Genomic DNA, 19,289 nt, shown 5'->3' on the forward strand with positions numbered 1-19,289 from the left:
GAAGAAAATTAGAAAGTGAATTAAATTGAAATAAAGATGAATAGAACAAGTCCTCACTCTATGAGTAAAATATGAGGTGAGGTGTCTACCAAAAGTTCAGAACCATTCTTTAACAATTTAATATGAGTTGTTAGTTGTTGCCTGAGCGGCTTGGCGTAGAGATTTACTTTGTTTTTCGTTTTAGTTGTGGTTTGTTTTGTGTTTCCATTGTTAAAATAATAAAAAATAATAATTAAAAAATAAAAAAAAAATAAAAAAAAAGAGTTGCCTCAACTTGTTGCAAGGCCCAACCCATTGGCCTAGTACCGTTAATCACATTATAAATTTTTTTCGGTTTTCTAATTGACCTCTATTTAATTTTTATATACTCGTAGATAAAACATCATACAATATAAGGGGCCATTTATCTCCACCTAGGTTTTTTTTTTATTATTTTTATTCTGTAAAATATCACTAATAGCTGGGATTAACGATGTTAATATTAAATTTATACAAATTTATCACATTTCAAGAAAAAGTGGTAATTTAAAAAATTAATTATCCGTAAAATGATCCTTAAAAACGATAATATTGACCAATAAGATAGAGTGGCACAATACAGAAGATTCAACTCATAGGTGACATGTCCCACAAAACAAACACACCAGCCAAATCCATGTTGCCAAATTGGTAATTTTAGTCTACTGCCAGAATCTCCGGTATAAAATACTTATAATTCTTGCACAAAAAACGGCACCATTTTCCCAGAAAAAATTTAATCTTATAATTTGTTAAAATTTTTGTGTTTCCCAATTCCTAAATAAAATCACATAAATTCAAGAAAAGATCTTTAATTAGTTTCCTACTACTCTTCTTCTACTCAACTCCAAAACTCTTCATTCTACCTAATTTCTTATCACACAAAATAACCCAATAACTTAATTAAACCTTCAAATTTATTTTGTGTTTATTTTATAATACTAATCATATTCATGGGTTTTCAATGCATTGTTCTGTTTCTTTTCTTGTTAACCTCCCCTGCATTAGCCAAGTTTAGTCCTAGGTTTCCCTCCTCGATCGTTCGACCCGAGCAGCTAGCTCAAATTACAAACATTAATGATGAAGCAAAGCCTTATGAAACAAGGTATTTTACACAAATACTTGATCATTTCAACTTTAATCCACAAAGTTATCAGACTTTTCAACAGAGGTATTTGATCAATGAAAAATATTGGGGTGGAGCTAAAAAGAATGCCCCAATATTTGTTTATATGGGTAATGAAGGAGATATCGAATGGTTTGCGCATAATACTGGTTTTATGTATGAGAATGCTCCCCATTTTAATGCTCTTCTTGTTTTCATTGAGGTACATAATCTTCTTCCTATATATTTTTTACGTTATTACGGATTTACGGAGTTAGCGAGGATCTTTCGAAATAAAATCTACATAACCAAATGTTATAGATACATCCAGGTGTACATAAAAAAATTGTGTCTTAATAACATAAATGATATGTTTCTTCCATATAAGAAAATTTTAAGTGTAAAGTTGTAAAATATAAACAAGAATTCGGAAAGGAAATAAATATGACTTGAAGATGAGATTAGTATGTAATAACTATTTTTTTTTTTTTTTCCAATTTGTGTGTTTATATTTCAAGGTTTGCTTAATAAATACATGTATAACTAGTAATTATTTAATATTTTGTAGAAGTATTCATTTATTTTTATAAAATCATTAACCCATTTTTTTAATCTAGCTTTCTTTGATTATATAACTTGATAATATTTTTTTACTAAATATATAAAGACGTAACTATTATATACTCCGTATTATATAAATGTTACTAAATTTGTCTTAATTCAATAATTCTTTATAGATTTTATTAATTAAAGTTTTTTAAAATTTTAATAATAATCAATATGTGCTGGCGAACTTAAGAAAATGATAAGAGAAATGAAGTCTAAATCGATGAAAAATCTGCATGCTACTAACAATGATATATTATTGGTGTGGTTGTAGCATAGATACTATGGAAAATCAATACCATATGGAGGAGACAAAGAGGTTGCATATAAAAATGCAACTACACAAGGCTATCTTAGCTCAACTCAAGCATTGGCTGATTATGCAACTCTTATACTTGACCTTAAAAACAATCTCACTGCTTCTGAGTCTCCTGTAGTAGTCTTTGGAGGATCTTATGGAGGAAGTATGTTTCTTTTTTTAATCACATCTTTTTTTTTTTTTAGATCCAACTATTTTTCAGATCCAACTATTTTCGTCCATCCTTTCATCTTATCTTACCACTTAACGACTTTTTGTTAAATTTCTTATCTCATATCGATATACTGTTTTTGTTTGTTTAAAATACATTTATATTAATGCATGCTTGCTTATTATTTTAAATTCTAACTCAATAACTAACTCTAATTTATATCTGTAAAACTTATGTATAGTTAATCTTGAAAGATAGTCAGTACTTAATGCTTCCTCTGTTTTTTTTTTTTTTTTTTTTTATAATAATACAACGTTTGGACTTAGGGTCTGTTTACATTTACTGAACTGAGATGAACTGATTGGAGCTTAGCTGAACTGAAATTAAGCTGAAGTGAACAGACCCTTATATACTTTTAAAACATTCATATTATATCATTTATTATAATTTATAAAAAATTGAAATTAATAGGAAAAAGGTGTGAAAGAGAAAGGTTTTTTTTTTTCTTTGTTAGTTTGTTAGTAATTTGACACTCTATTCCTCTGGTTGTTGTTACTATCTAGGAATATAGTTAAGGAGTAGTTATTATTGAAAATTGTGATAAATTCAAGAATATAATTTCTGGTTTCAAAGAATATAATTTCTGTTATGTTGTTAATTGCAGTGCTAGCTGCTTGGTTTAGACTGAAGTACCCACATGTAGCAATTGGAGCATTGGCTTCTTCTTCTCCAATCCTCAATTTTGGAAACCTCACTTCTCCTTTCAGCTTCAACAACATTGTTACTCAAGATTTCAGGGTTTCTCCTTTTCTATATATAATAACTTCTAATTATTTTATTAATTACTCCTTATTACTTAGAAGTGCATCTCCAAATTTCAATGTTATACTTGTCTTATATTCTCCATATAATATTCATTTATGTATTGGTATTGATTCGTCAACTGACAAATTATATAACATTACGTGCTATTTTTAAATTACCACATACATGGTTTAGGTAATATGTATAGCATATAATTTGAAATGATATTTAAAAATAGCTAGATATATGGTTAGGTAACAATAAAAAATAAAGTGTATGTAAGCATACAAGTTTTATAAAGTAATTAACTAAGTTAATTCCTAGCAATGGACCAACCTAACTCATATCCTTACGAATGATTAAAGAAAATAATATAATACCACAAATTTATACAATAGAATATGATTGTTGTAATTTATGTCAATCATAAAATAAGTCACGTTAACAATGGTGAAAGGAAATAATAGAGAGAAAATTATATAAATCAACATTTGCTTCACAAATGCACATATAATGATATAATGATACAAACTAAGGAATCTTCCGTCTCAAATGATAGAATAAATCACCAAGCAATATTAGTACATTACAATTATTATTGTTTGATATTTTTATATTATTATTATTATATGATACGAGAAAATGGTAATTACATCAAGTTAGTGAAAGCCACCTAATAAAGGCAAAAACAAAAACATTTGACATGAATCTATTGGTACAATGGTCCCATTGGACCCATACGTCAAAAGCATTCAATTGGCTAATCATTTGGTAGAATTATTCTTCTAAAAAAGTATGCTTAAATTTGTGAGGAATCTTGCATAATATATGGAATTTTGTATTATTGTGTTTTTTTTTTTTTTTTTTTACTTATATGAGAATCTAGAATAATTCATTTTCTTTTTTATATTTATAAGAACAGAAAGGTTAGAATGATAATTAATTACTCCGTAGTATGCTAATTAGATTTTGCTTTGACTAGTAACTATAAGTAACATTGTTCTTGCACAAATTTCAGAGTGAAAGTGAAAATTGTTATGAAGTGATCAAAGAATCATGGACACAAATTGAAGAAACCGCGAAGCAAAACGGAGGGTTGGAAAAGCTTAGGTCTTCATTCAACATTTGCAAGTAAGATGACTTTGAAAGAACCATTAAAATTTACGACGAAATAATATCTTGAGAAAATTCACTATTTAATTAATAATTTTGATTATATACAGGAACATTACTATTTCTGCAGATGATATTGAGAGTTGGTTGAGCACGGCTTATATTTATACTGCTATGACGGACTATCCTACTCCCTCTAACTTTCTCAACCCCTTACCTGCATTTCCTGTTAAACAAGTAATATTTCGTTGAGACTCTATTTGAACTTAACAACTCTAGTTCAAACCATATGTTATGTTTTTTTGTCCAACATGACATGTTTGTTGCATAATTAATTTTTTTTTCCCCTTATTTTAAACTTGGTATTATTTTGGCATGCTTTCTAATTTCTTAACATTGCAGATGTGTAAAGCAATCGACAACCCATTATTAGGGAATGATACATTTGCCAAGTTATATGGAGCAGCCAACATTTACTACAATTACTCAGGAAACTTGAATTGCTTTGATATAGCAGGTGATAATGATAAGCATGGTCTTCAAGAATGGACATGGCAGGTTTAATATTTTTTCCTCTAATCTCCTCATTTTATAAACTTTTTTTACTTTTATTTTTGAGAAACATTTTATTAACTATTTATTACTTAATACATCGATAGGTCCCCAACATACTTTGTATAATAAATAAATATAATCGATTAATTCATGTACAATTTAGAGGTGAGTAAAAAATCTTGTATTTAAATCAAATTGAAGGGACCAAGTTTTGAACCTTTTATCATTCACTTGTTTAAAACAATTGTACTCAAGCATATTCCTTAATTTCATATACAAGCTAAGTACAATCTAAATAGGATACGTTTAATATGGTGAAGAAACAAAAGATGTTTAAATCTATCAGATCTAATTTGAGTCTATTATTTTGGTATTACCAGGACTAGAGTTATTAATGTTTTAAATACAACCAATCCAAGTTATAAAATTAGTTGAATTAACTCATCAACTATGTGTCAATTTAAAATTTAATTACTAGATCAAAGTATAGTATATTTTTTTATTTTGGTGTTTAAAGAGCCACAAAGGCAAGTGATGAGAATCGATCTCAAGATCACCTGAGACTAGGAGGGGAGCTCTAACCACTTGAGTTATCCCTCACTCTCAGATCAAAGTATAGTACTTCCTCCGTTTTTTTTAATATTGCACCACTTACCTTTTAAGGAAGTTTCACATTTATTGCACCATATCAATTTTAGGAAAAGAATTTTTTGTGTTCACACTATAAATACCTAATATACCCTTGCTTTTCAACCCTTACTTTTATTTTGTGCATACAATCACATGAGCAACTTGGTATTTCTACCTTTCTCTCTCATTCTTTTTTCCACTACCAAAAAATTTGTGTCACCCTTATTATGCAATAATAAAAGAATGGAGAAAGTATATGATTGTAGGCTTGTGGCATATGGTTTACAAGTTTTATTTATATATATATATATATATATATATATATATATATATATATATATATATATATATATATATATATATATATATATATATATATTCTTAATAAATAAAATAAAACTGTCATAAGATAGTTTTGGAATTTTCCCAAAATTAAAGTGGACATGATAGATGTTATGAGGTACAAATTCTCTCATATCATCTTGATTATGGAGGTATATGCATTGTAAGGCCAAGATAATTTAGTAGGAAGTAGGGTATAGAATGTAGATGATAAGGTATCCAATCACATCAAAGATTCCAAATAAAGAAGTAAACAAAGGCTAAGGTATCTTTTCTGGTAGGCCGATATATAAATACCTATACAACTATAAAACTTTGGCCTATTTGTACTTTTGTTAAGTTTAGAAATTTGGGCTTCATTCTAGGATTAGGATTTGTGAAAGGAACTACACCATTGAAATGAATAATCAACTAATGTGGTAGGTGGTGGGCTCCTTAAATCAACAAAAGTGATTAGGATATGTTGCGCATATCCGAGTAATGGTGGTCTTTCTTAGCAAGACTTATACAATATTATAGATTTATTCTTATTATGTTATAAAAAACAAAAAAAGATTTATTCTTAATAAGAATAGCATCGATCTACATATCAATCAGCACGTTAAATTAGGGGTGACAAATGGGTGTAATTTTTGGTGGACTTTATACCGTACTTGTTTTAGTTAGTTAAAGCAATTAGTATTGGTACAACAATTAGTATGGGTAGAGTTGGCTTCATTGGATATTGGGTAACGTAGTTGCATCTCACTTGCTGAATTATCATCTCTACACATAATCATATTATACAATTAGTAGGACGTATTATAATAAATACTATTAGGTTAATCTTATGACTTGCCTAGAATATTCAGGGCTTAAACCAAACTACCATGATACAAGAGATCGACTAATAATTATTAGGGCCAATTCCTTGGAGGGGAGGTTTTAGCCTTTAGGGAAATTTGTCCTACAAGTATATTACTACCTCCGGTCCAAATTACTCGCAACTTTGGAATATTTTATATCTCACAAATAATACCCCAAAGTTGCGAGTAATTTGGACCGGAGGTTGTATAATAAGTTAGGTGAGACCATGAGAGTTGACCTTAGGACCTTAGGTCTTACCTTCTGAAAGTCATAGAGCTAGTCAACTGCTCTAAACTCTTATCTCAAGTAATTGAAAATTATATTTAACCTTGTTTTCATCACTTAAGAAATAATATTATTTTGGGATATTATCAATGATACACCTATGGTTTTGACTTTTCTCATTGATACACTCAATCTAGTTTTACTTATCAATGATACCCTTGTAGTTTGTACAAATAAACTGTTGTAATCACTCTGTTAAATAAATGTTAAATTTAATTTTTAATAGTTTTATTTAAAAAGAAAAACTAATATTAACCTTAAATATGTTAAAATAAAAGTAAAATTAAAAAAATAACTCCCTTTCTCACCCTTGGCTGCCGGTAGCCACCCCTCCCACCATCCCCTCCCTCCCCTCGACCGGTGCCCGAACACCCTAACTCGCTCCGGCCGACCTAACCCTGCGCACCCCTGCAAACTGAAAGCTGAACATCGCTCACCTACTATATAAAGCCGATGTCGGAGCAAAAGGTCATAGTTTGATGATTCGAACTACCGAGAGAGTTTTCCACCGGAAGAACAGAATGATTAGCGATCCAAAGCTCGATCGCTTGAAAAGCGACTTCGAATTGGTCGCAAGGAATAGCTTCGCGTTGGGATAAGCTTTACCGGTAGTGATATCAGAGTACGCGAAGAGTTGTTGCGGCGGCGGTGGAGACAACGTGGGTTTGGGGAAAGGGAGGGTATAGGGGTGGCGAGGGTGAGCTGGGGTGGATCGTCCGACGGAAGTGAAGGTGTTTGGGGTGTCGGCCGTTGGTGGGGAGGAGGAAAGGGCGTTGCTGCTAGGGTGGGGGAGGGGGACGGGGAGGGGTGGTGGATGGGGGTAGCTACCGGCAGCCATGGGATGGGTAGGGGAGGTTTTTTTATAAAAAAAATTAGTTTTAATTCAATAGATTTTTTTAAAAATAGATTTAAGTATTTTTTTAATAGATTTAAGTAATTTTTTTACTTTTAGTTTTTTTTAAATAATACTATTATAAAAAAAATTTAACTTTTATTTAACGGAAATGTCACAACTGTTAATTAGTACAAACTATAAGGTACCGTTGATAACTAAAACATAAGTAAGTGTATCATTGATAAAAGCCAAAACCACAGGTGTATCAATGATAATTTCCCTATTATTTTTATTGATTAGATTTTTTATTAGGTTTATTAATTTTAAATCTTTTTCTTTACTTGTGATTATATTTTTAACTAATTAAGATTTTAAGAGTTATTTCTAAATACTCCATCTGTCCCTAATTAATTATTTGCTCTTTTTGACATTTCACGATCTCAAAGATTCCTCTTAAAACGTATATAACTCCAATTTCATACGGGTAAAGATTATAAAAACTTGATATTAATAAAATATACAACAAGACGAATCTAACAATACCCTATACGATTATATTATCTTTATTGATTAATGAGAATTTATGGTTAAAATTTTTGAAATTTGACCTATTTATTTGCAATGGGACAAAAAAATAGAGACAGAGGGAAAAACTAGTTTTTTTTTTTTTTTTTTTTTTTTAAGGAAGAGGGAATAACTAGTTTTTTTTTTTTTTTTTGAGGGGGGGAGATTAAAATTCATTAATAATAAGCCATACGGCACTTACATGAGAAATCGTAATCGAACAATACAAAGACCAATGAAACAATTTCAAGTTCGGAATAAAATAAACTACAATTGCACACACAAAATGACTTTCTTAAATACCCTTGACTCATATAACGTTGTCCTATGCAGCCTCTTGCAAGGGGGTCTGGCAATAAGCTGTAGTTTCTGACGTGAACCTTCATTGACTCAGAATCCTGTACTCCTCGACCAGAAATCAAACTTGGCGTCGTACACTTCACCATTGACAATACAATCTCCGATTCAAACACGGACTCCAACTTGGAAGCATAACCCTTCAGCCCAAACCAAAAGAAGATCAAACCAAAGCCCCATAGCCAAAAAACCCGATTCAAATCCTGCACCAGAAGATCGGCACACCGATCTGCACACCCCATAGCACACAAACGCACCACACAAGAAGAAAAAATAACAAACCCGAAAGAACAACACACACAACGACTAAAATAAAAAACAGAAAGAAAGTTAGAAACGAGAACTACAAACGAAACCGTAGCAAACGACTCCGCAGCCAATCCGAGTACCACCATCCAAGCACCGAGGTTCACCAACCCAACCCAACCCACATACCACCGTACAGGAAAGCCCGACTTGCAGGGACCCGCCCGAGAAGCCCAAACCCCACACACCCCTGAACCGCGGCAACGACGGCTGGAAACACCAGACTGAGAACGGCCCTACGCGAGGGACTCAGAAGGAGATAACTCTCCCTCCTCGTTCTCCTGCAAAACGTCGCAACGACGGCCAAGGCGGTGGAGCAGAGACACGGCGGGGAAGCGGAAAATAAGAGTGGCGGCAAGCCGGCAACAAGGCCGGTGAGGAATAGCGGCGGTCGAAAAGGGGGAGCGGCGCAAATTGCTAGGTCGACCGGACAAAAAAACAAAGCGAAAAAAGAAAGAAACACCCTAAGGAGGGAATAACTAGTTAGAAGTGTAAGGTTACCCTTTTACTCATTTATTATTAAAAAAAAATAATAAAAATAAAAATAAAATAAAATAAACACTCTTTGCTTGATATAAGAATTAAGAATGTGCCATAAAAAAAGCATTTATTTTTTCTATTTCTACCTATGATTAAATGTAAGACATCCACCGTCTTGAATAAAATGTTGTCATTCTCATGAATAAAGTATGAAGGTCTTTCACAAAAATAAAACAAAATGATTCAAAGGAAAAAATAATCGTTCTAGGTCCTCAATCCATCATAAATTCGTAACCTCATAAAGTGGGAAATTTTTCGGTTGACATGATGCAATTTTATAAATCATGCAAAGATTGCATGAAATGGGCCAGGTTATCATACAATTTTTAGAAAAAGTATGGGCCCAAAAAATTATCATGCTTATTTATTGTTCATTCATTGTATAACAAATTCCATTTTAGTGTCTTTTAATAGAAAAATAACACAAATTATTCAAATTATTCAGTAGAACAACCCAATCAAAGCTTGTCTAAGTGATGAAATCAACATAAAGTTTGTGCTGAATGCTGATGATCATGAGAAGTTGAGAATGACCATATATAGAAAGCTACAACTCAATTATTAAAGTAGGAAATTTATCTCTCTACTCTTTCATAAACCCCGTGTAAATTTATCTTTTCAATATATTTTTATTTATTTTTTACTCGGGTATTAAAGTTTCTTAATAACCGCAAAATCAACCCAAAAGGGTCGAAGATTTGGAGATGGAGGGAGTAAAAGACTAAAATAAAGAAATTAAAACTTTATGGAAAATAAAGATTTTCAACCAAATTATGTCAAGATAATTCCTAAAAGTTGCATAAGAGGAAATGGGGAATAACTCCTATGTTTTTTTCATGATAACTAATTTCAAATGTAATTCATAAGCTTTTACACAATTTTTTGTGTGCGATATGTTGTACCGTGCGACACAGGTTAATTGAGCTACTTGGTCATGGGTTCTCGAGTTGTTGAGGTTACTCGAGTTGCCAGGGTTACTCAAGTTGCGTTACTCGGTCAGGGGTTACTTGAGTTACTCTTCCTTGACCGAGAAACCCCTCGAGTAATCCATGATCGGGCCGAACCCCTCGAGTAACCCCTGACTGAGTAACCCTGATCGAGTAACCCCTTAAGTAACCCCTAATTGAACCCTCAAATAACCTTGACCGAACTCCTTAAGCAACCCCTTAACTAATTACTCGAACAATCTCTAACCGAACTCCTTAAATAACCCCTAACCAAGGTAACTCGAGTAACCCATGACTTAGTAACCCCTAACCGAGTAACCCCTCAAGTAACCCTTGACCGAGTGAACCCCTCGAGTAACCCCTGTCCGAACTCCTCAAATAACCCATGATCGAGTAACTCGAATAAGCCCCGACTGAATACCTCGGATAACTTCTAACAAAATAACTCGAGTAACTCCTGCTGCACCAAAAGGTTGATGTAGCTTTTATAGTAAAACAAACTAAAAGTTGATTGTTTTTTCATGTACAAAAGAAAGAAAAAAAAAAGGATTTAGGTGTTCATAATATGTTGGCTAAATAACATGTATTTTAACGATTGGGTGAACTTACCGGCAATATGATGCATACCCATTACTTATGTCTTGATTATGTGTAGAGAGTCATAAATAATATTCTGTAAATAATAAACAAGATTTGATTCTAAAGGTCTGTTCTGTTCAACTTAATTTTAGTTCAGTTCAACTCTGATTAATTCAGTTAACTTTACTTCATAATTTCTTTCTCTCGTATATAATTCATTTCAGTTCAATTCAGTTTAGTCCCAATCAATTTAGTTCAGTTCAACTCAGTTATTTTCAGTAAATCGAAACAAGCCTTAAGTTAGCATATATTGTGGGTCGTTAATATACCTTGGATAAATGGATACCCTGTAATAAGTAATCGCCACAACTCTCATGATACAAGAATATAAGCCCAGCATAAACAAAAGACACAATGAAGCCCACCAACATCTAGCATTCCAGCGCTCAAAGCGTCAGCCCATTGAGTCTCCTAAGAGGCTAAGATGCCACACAATCCAAAAATAGTGAAGCAAAAAAAAAGCTCATGTTCCCTTTGTTTTATTTTGGTCGGATCAATTTAATTTAGTTTGGGTCATCCATTATTGGAAAAATTCAATGTTGGATCAAGTTATTTCATGGCGATTTTGGTTGGTTTTGTCAAGTCTATCTATCATTTATAAAGTGGACAATATTTTACAAATTGTTGCATATACTTACTCTTTTGTTTAAATAGCTACAACAACTTCTCATTTTATGCTTACTACAAGAAAATAACCTTTTCGTAGCGATTATTTTAATCTTTAGTATCGATTGTAATTGCAACAAAAAGCTTTCCCAACGAATAGTCATTCGATACAATATCCCCCGTTGTCTTAGCCTTTAGTAGTGGTTTTCAATATCGCTGGGGTTGGCCTCAATAATTGATACGAAAAACTACATCCAATCGTGGTGATTATTGTAGCGATTACAATCGCTATAAATGTTTAACTAATTTTCTTCAAAAAAAAAAAAACATGCGTATGATCTTTACAAGATTCGAACATGCAACCTCAAACTCTTATATTAAATGTTTCACCAATAAGCTATGACATATTTTATGTATTCTTTGTCAAACAATATTTATATATCGAGTGTTGAAAAGGATTTTCGTATCGATTTTTAGGATTTAGTGGCGATTGTAAATGATACGATTTCTCAAAATTATATAAATGTGTAAAAATAGTGTGGATATGTATTATTATGTTTTCCGTATCGATTTTATATGGGAAAACCATGGCGATTGTAAAAATGATACGACATTCTTAGTTATTTCACAAACATACTTGCATATTGTAGCGAATGTACAATCGCTACGAAATAATCGTTACGAAAAGTGATTTTTCTTGTAGTGATAAATTAAAAAATTACAATTACAAATATCTTAATTACTCTGTACTAAGTAAAATTTTTAGAAAAAAGTTGAATCAAGATTTCATATGACTACATTTTTTCTTAAATATTAATTATCATAGACTCATAATTAGGCAAAGTAACTTATGTGAATAGTACATAAGCTAAAGTGTTGCAAATAAAAGAGACGAAGGAAGTAGAATCTTCTCGTTGGTCACTCAATGCATGGTTGGTGCACCCGGGTGCACCATGCGCATGGTGCACCCGGGTGCACCATGCGCATGGTGCACCCGAAAAGAACATAAGGTATATTTAAAAGAACATGGGCAAAAAAAGAACATTATATATATTTATAAAGAACATGAGCATAATATGTTCTTTAAGTTTGATGATTATGTTCTTTGAGTTTGAACTATATGTTTTTTATATTATACAATATGTTCTTTATATTATACAATATATTCTTTAATGTATGTACATTAAAAAAAAAAAAAAAAAAAATCAATCACTCGAGTAACCAGAAAAAAGAACATGTTCTTTAATGTATTATCATGTTCTTTTTGTAAAGACTTTATGTTCTTTGGCTAGAGGTGATCAAAGTTAGAACGGCCTGACCCGATTTTGGACGGGTTTTAGGCGGAATTTTTTCGCCCCCAAAATCGAGTCGGACCCGGCCCTTAAATTTAATTTGTTGGGCAGGTTTGGGAATGCGTTTTATACATTTTAATTGATTTTTTTACTCGACCCGAAAAGCCCGCATGGCCGGACAATTTTGGGCACATAAACTTCGTCCCAAAATTTGGCCCGACCCGAGAAGTGAGCTGACTTTTTAACCTTGGCCCGGCCCACCCAATGATCATCTACATCTTTGTCAAACACAAACATGTTCTTTTTTGTCAAATATAATGTTCTTTTTCAAACACGTTCAACACCTAAATAACCATGAAAAATAACATTTTTTTTTGTAAAGACTTTATGTTCTTTGTAATGTCATGTTCTTGTCAAACACAAACATGTTCTTAAGTCAAACATAGGTATGTTCTTTTTCTAACACTACCATGTTCTTTTTTTTGCCCATGTTCTTTAAAATATGTCTAATGTTCTTTCCGGATGCACCATGCGCATGGTGCACCCGGGTGCACTATACTATTTTCATTGGTCACTCTAATCTATAACAATGTTACATTCAGGCATGTACAGAGATGATACTGCCAACAGACGGAAACAACAAAGAGAGCATATTCCCCGCTTCCAACTACAGCTACAATGACCGAGAATCCTACTGCACCTCTCTTTATGGTGTTCAACCTCGCCCTCACTGGATCACTACTGAATTTGGTGGAACTGTGAGTCTACCACCTTCTACTTATATACGAGTACTACCTCTGTTTTGTAATATGTGCAACAAAGAAATATTTTACAGAAATATTTTACTTTTTTCACAAATAATACTTCAATGTTGCATAAATAAGAAACAAAGGTAGTACTTTATACATAAAGTACAATAATCTCTAACTCCTTAAATTCCGGCCGTAATATATGAAGTATCAGCCAATATGTAGTTAATACTCCCTTCGTTCCTAACTCACACTAGTAATAATAAGCCTATAACAATTGATATTTGGTATTTAAAGAGCCACGTACCATTGATTGTGGTGCATTTTAAGGTACATAAGTATAGTCCGTCTCTAAACAAAGTTTCACACATGCACCATACAAATGTATGCAACCTTGTACGGTATCATTAAAATTTTGTAAGAAACTACTTTTTAAAGCAATTTTTTTGCGAGAAACTACCTTATATAAAAAATGTTGTAAAAAACTACCTTATAAAAGCTAAATGTTGTAAGATACTACCCTTGGTCGGAAAGTAAGAGTTGACTAAATTTTTCCGGCGTTGACCAAGTCATGTGCCGGTCACATGACATTTAATTCATCTTGGGTATTATATGGATAGGCTCGGGGAAAATTAGGGGAAAAAATAGGGAAAGATGAATTAAACGTCACGTGACCGGCACATGACTAGGTCAACGCCGGAAAAATTAAGTCAACTCTCACTTTCCGACCAAGGGTAGTATCTTACAACATTTAGCTTTTATAAGGTAGTTTTTACAACATTTTTTTTTATAAGGTAGTTTCTCGCAAAAAAAAATGCTTTAAAAGGTAGTTTCTTACAAAATGTCCTTAAGGCCAATTGACCAAATTGGTAAATAAAAAAGACCCCTAGCGACAATTTGGTAAAAAAACTTGATCCGACGACAATTTGGTAAAAAAATCTAACCATATGCGACAATTTGGTAAAAACAATAAACTCCGGCGACATTTAGACCAAAAAAATCTATTTTTTTCGACAAACTCTTTAAAAATCATAATTTAATTTGTTTTTGTGATTTTAAATTTATTTTTCCTTTTATAAATTTTGAATACCTATGCCATTTCTTTTTTATTTTGCTAAATCTTGATACCAAATTTATTTCCTACCCCTTTTTAAAAACATTTCGTTAATAGGAGGTATGAAACTTAAGTGAAAATTGATACTAAACATGTAATTTCTTGAAATTGTTATATCTATAAAAAAAAAAAAAGGATTGATAAATAACCACGAAAAACGAACTAAATTAGGTATTCACGAGTAATTTGTTGGAAATTTTTGTATTTTTTGGGTAAAATGTCGCTTGAGATAATTTTATTTACCAAATTGTCACTTAGGGTTAATTTTTTTTACCAAATTGTCGCCGAAATTATTTTTTTTACCAAATTGTCGCTAAGGGTCTTTTTTATTTACCAATTTGGTCAATTGTCCATGTCCTTAACTATAATATGGAGGAATTTATAATTGAATATCCAAAATTTAAAAAGTGATCTATTTAACATTGTTATACACCAGGTCTTTATACGTCGTCACCTCTATTTATAAGTCATTATTATGACTATATAAAATTTGTCATTATTGGTATGGTATATGATATACAAGTACTCCGTATAACATTTTAAGAATTGTAGCATAATAATAATAATAATAATAATAATAATAATAATAATAATGAATGAATGAATGAATGAAAACATTGTTGGAAACAGGATATACACAGGGTGTTAAGAAGGTACGGCAGCAACATCCTGTTTTTTAATGGCATCAGAGACCCATGGAGTGGTGGAGGGTACGTCCCTTTTTTTCGCTCTATCATTAGTCATTACTCATACACTTCATCTTATTCTTGACATTCTGAAATATCTAGTTTTATTAGCTCCATCTTCAATTAACCTTATTAATAAAATTAATTATTTATTAAATCGAGTGTTGCCTTGGACTTAATATATCTTCATTTGTTATAAACTCGAGCTCAAAACATTATATTTATCATAACTTATTTTAACTTATCTTATCTAAATGTATCCGCATTTAGTGAGCAAATATGCATAGATGAGTGAGAGTGTGTCACATAACACCTATATCACTATATGGGCTATATCTATTTAGATTATATTTTAAATACATTGGTATAGATTGGTAAGTACTACAGTATTTAAACTATGTTTTAAAAAATACTTGGTACTCCGTACAACTTTTCTCCTAATTGTAATTTTTAATATAATTTTGGTTGGCGTGGTGGAGTTTTCAACTCCAGAAATATGAAGACAGAGGTCTCATAAACCAATTTCTAATTTTCTTTTTTCCTTTTTATTTTATTCCTAACACACTTTCATGATACAAACATTAAGAAAAATATTACTCCGTAGGTATTGTAAATGGACAAATTAATCAATACTCCGTATATTTATACACATGATATCTAGCCCTTCTCTATTCCTGATGCTAAAATTATTTTAATAAAGTTGCTCGTTTACCTATGTTACTCTTATCAACTCTTTAATTAAAAATGTTTTAAAGTTGTGTTACATTTAAAAGAAACAAAGAAAGTATTAACACAATTCAATCACAATATGAGTCGGGCTTACTGGAATACCAGGTCTAGCTGTCTAATGTATCAATACATATTAATAAACATTTGAATCTTAAATGTCTATTTTTACTCTTAATCTAATGAAGAGAATTATTACTACTCTTGATTCAATGGTTGAAATTGGAGCAACCTTAAAACATACCTTTAAATAACCAACACTCAACTCCACCAATACTAAAATTTACTTCTCTGCTCCAAACATAATAATCCCATTTCTAACGTCTCTCTGTGTAATTGCAGAGTTTTGAAGAGTATCTCAAACAGTTTGGTAGCCATTATTGCAAAAGAAGGTTGGTAACTTCATCTTAATTACCATTAAACCATTTTAATATGTTTTTAAATTTAAATTTGATGTAAATTTGTTGACTTTTAGCTCTTTAAAATGCAAATTGTGTTAAGTGAAGAGATGTGACCAATTCAGATCACTTATGTTTTATAATCCGTACGTAATATTAAATATAAACAAGAAAATTAAAAGGACTTTGGTTATACATAGTACTAAAAAGGGTTAGAATTGGACTTGTTTTTCTTAAAAATAAATAAAAATAAATAAGAAGTGAATGTGACAAAAGGACTATATATAATAATTGAATGTTATTGTGCAATAATATATTGTTAGATTATTCTTCATGTGCATTTTACAAATATCAATTTTTTAATACAAATATCAATAATAGTTTTACTAATACTTAATTGCATATATTTAATTATTATGATTAAACTTGTGCATTAGCAGTACCATGAAACACATAGCAAGCAAGTACAACTCCTAATGTTACGCATAAATGTATAAGATTTATTACGTGATAAATAATTTAAATAAAAAGTATTAATGATTAATGACACGGATCGATATGTGATTTTGTTGCAAAAATTTAACTAACACAGAGTAGCACGGGCCGTTCACCTTATTTTCACTTAGTTAAATTAAGATATGATAAAAGTTATCTAAATTCAAATTACAACTAAATAAGTTCAGTTAAGTTTCAATAAGTTCAAATAAGGTGAATTGAAACACCCGAATACATAACATGCATCACTTTATAAATTACACTTACAGTTAAGATTCGAGGCTAGAGATACATGCTAATTATATTGTAACCATTTAATTCTTTTGCATTCTTATAATAAAATTAGGTGCCCATCATGTGGACTTGAGATTCTCGACGAAGGAAGATCCAAATTGGTTGAAAGAAGTAAGGAAAACGGAGATTGGCTACATCAATAAGTGGCTTTCTCAAAATTACTATGATTTTAATCATATCCATTTAATTCATTAGTGATTGTTGAAACCCATTGTAATCCACTTGTGAGTGTCCCACATTGGAGAAAAAGGAGAGGTGGTTCCACTTTATAAGGTAGAGGAGTTATTCCTACTATTGCCAATTGGTTTTAGTATGGAAGCTCCAAAGCCTTGTTTGTGGACCAAACTCTCCTCCTCCTTATTCGGGTTGCCCAGGCCCATTTCATATTGTTTCGAAATTCATCAGTGATAAAGTATAAAAACACACTATGCATAAGTAGTACTCGTATTTTTTATTTTTATTATGTAAACACTTGTGTTATGCCATGTAAAATTGCATATTCATGGAATTAACAATCATGCAAGATAGGGAAATTAATTAAAGATATGTACTTTCTAGCTTATTTTTTTCTAGGTTTGAAAAGAGGTAATAGCTAATTGTTACAGATGTACATATATATTATATCACGATATCTTATTAGCTTTTCAAGCTAATCAATAAATATCCACTAATATTTAATCTCTATTGGTATTCTTCTTGTTGTCGCTTTTCTTGTTACTCTATTAAATATTGTATAATTAGAAAAACAAAATGATGGGAAAAGGAGATATTTTGTTTACATAAAAATATCAAAACTCGATTGTCAAAATCAATTGAAAATACATTTCAACAAGAATGCAATGTTAGATCAATGTCAAAATTACACAGAAAAAAGACAATAGAAGTATGGAAGATATGAAGATAAGGATAGCGTAATGAATTCGTATTTTGTTGGCGCTTAGGAGGTATGTCTTATTACTTGTAAACATTGTCAAATTGGCAATAACTTTGGAGAATTTATTTATATACGTATTACGAGTATTAATCATTATAATTATATTTATTTATATTTATTAAAGTCTAATTTTTATTTTTCAAAGTTAGGCAAAGAATATGACAAGTGATCGAGGTCGGTCCACTAGTCCCTTTTAAGCTAAGTTTGCCCATTATTTCTCAAATGGGCTTCATATAATTGAATCACGCTTTTTGACTTTAAAAATTCTAATTTCTCACCATTTTGTGCAACCAAGATTCTATTACTCTATTTGGTTTCCAAGTGTGAGAAATTGAGAATTTCAGATAGTTTGCTTTAATTTGTATGATGGTACACATTTTTAAGTATCAAATTCTAGTATGATAAGGTCTTGGTATCATAAGACGGCAAAAGTTGTGCACTTTCCTTTTTCAAATTATTCAATTTACTCGTAAAGTTGTCACCCATGGCATTTCAATCACCATAGATCCATATATCATAAGAATTGTTTTAAAAAATACTTCATAGATAGTATATGTGCACTAACGATTGTTTTACTTTGACTTCTTTTTATCGAAGTTCGTAGATTTGGATATTTCAAGGTGAGGAACATCGATCTATAACTTGAAAAAAGGTTTTTCTTTGAATTATTCTTCGTTGTCATAGCCTATATATTATGTAGTTTTCACTTATATTTTCATGTTCTATCGCAATCTATCTTTTCAATATTCACTGAAGCTCGATCAAAATAATGCTCAAAACACGTAGAGAAGGATCAAGGATATATATATTTGAATATTTCGTTTGAGAGAATGTTACGTACTTTAATTAATGTATTTGAGTTATCCATGTCCCTATGAAGTATCAATAATGTTTAAGCAATTTTACAAATGGCTTAATTACCAGGGCAATAATTTTGAAGTTGAGATTTATTCTTAGCATATAACCTCCTGGACAAGTACGTTTATTCTCCAATTTCGTAATAATTTTTGTTGAATGATCTAATTATATATAA

General features: G+C 31.2%; 1 protein-coding gene across 3 annotated transcripts; it reads left to right on the forward strand.

The window, feature by feature from the left end:
- Positions 1–723: 723 nt before the first annotated feature.
- On the forward strand, positions 724–17,884 carry LOC145610699 (uncharacterized). 3 transcript variants are annotated; one of them, XM_081666000.1, is made up of 10 exons: positions 724–1,346; positions 2,004–2,193; positions 2,864–2,997; positions 4,022–4,134; positions 4,227–4,353; positions 4,519–4,674; positions 13,463–13,618; positions 15,354–15,433; positions 16,478–16,527; positions 17,375–17,884. In XM_081666000.1, exons 1-10 carry the CDS (start codon positions 972–974, stop codon positions 17,515–17,517), a joined length of 1,524 nt encoding a protein of 507 aa, XP_081522126.1. In that variant the 5' UTR covers positions 724–971; the 3' UTR covers positions 17,518–17,884. The 3 variants fall into 3 exon arrangements, with proteins under 3 accessions (XP_081522126.1, XP_081522129.1, XP_081522135.1); XM_081666009.1 differs by having other exon boundaries at positions 1,222–1,346; positions 2,009–2,193; XM_081666003.1 differs by lacking the exon at positions 15,354–15,433.
- The last annotated feature ends 1,405 nt before the right edge of the window (positions 17,885–19,289 follow it).

This window comes from Chenopodium album, chromosome 3 (assembly GCF_948465745.1).
Source record: "Chenopodium album chromosome 3, dcCheAlbu1.1, whole genome shotgun sequence".
Taxonomy (NCBI): Eukaryota; Viridiplantae; Streptophyta; class Magnoliopsida; order Caryophyllales; family Amaranthaceae; genus Chenopodium; species Chenopodium album.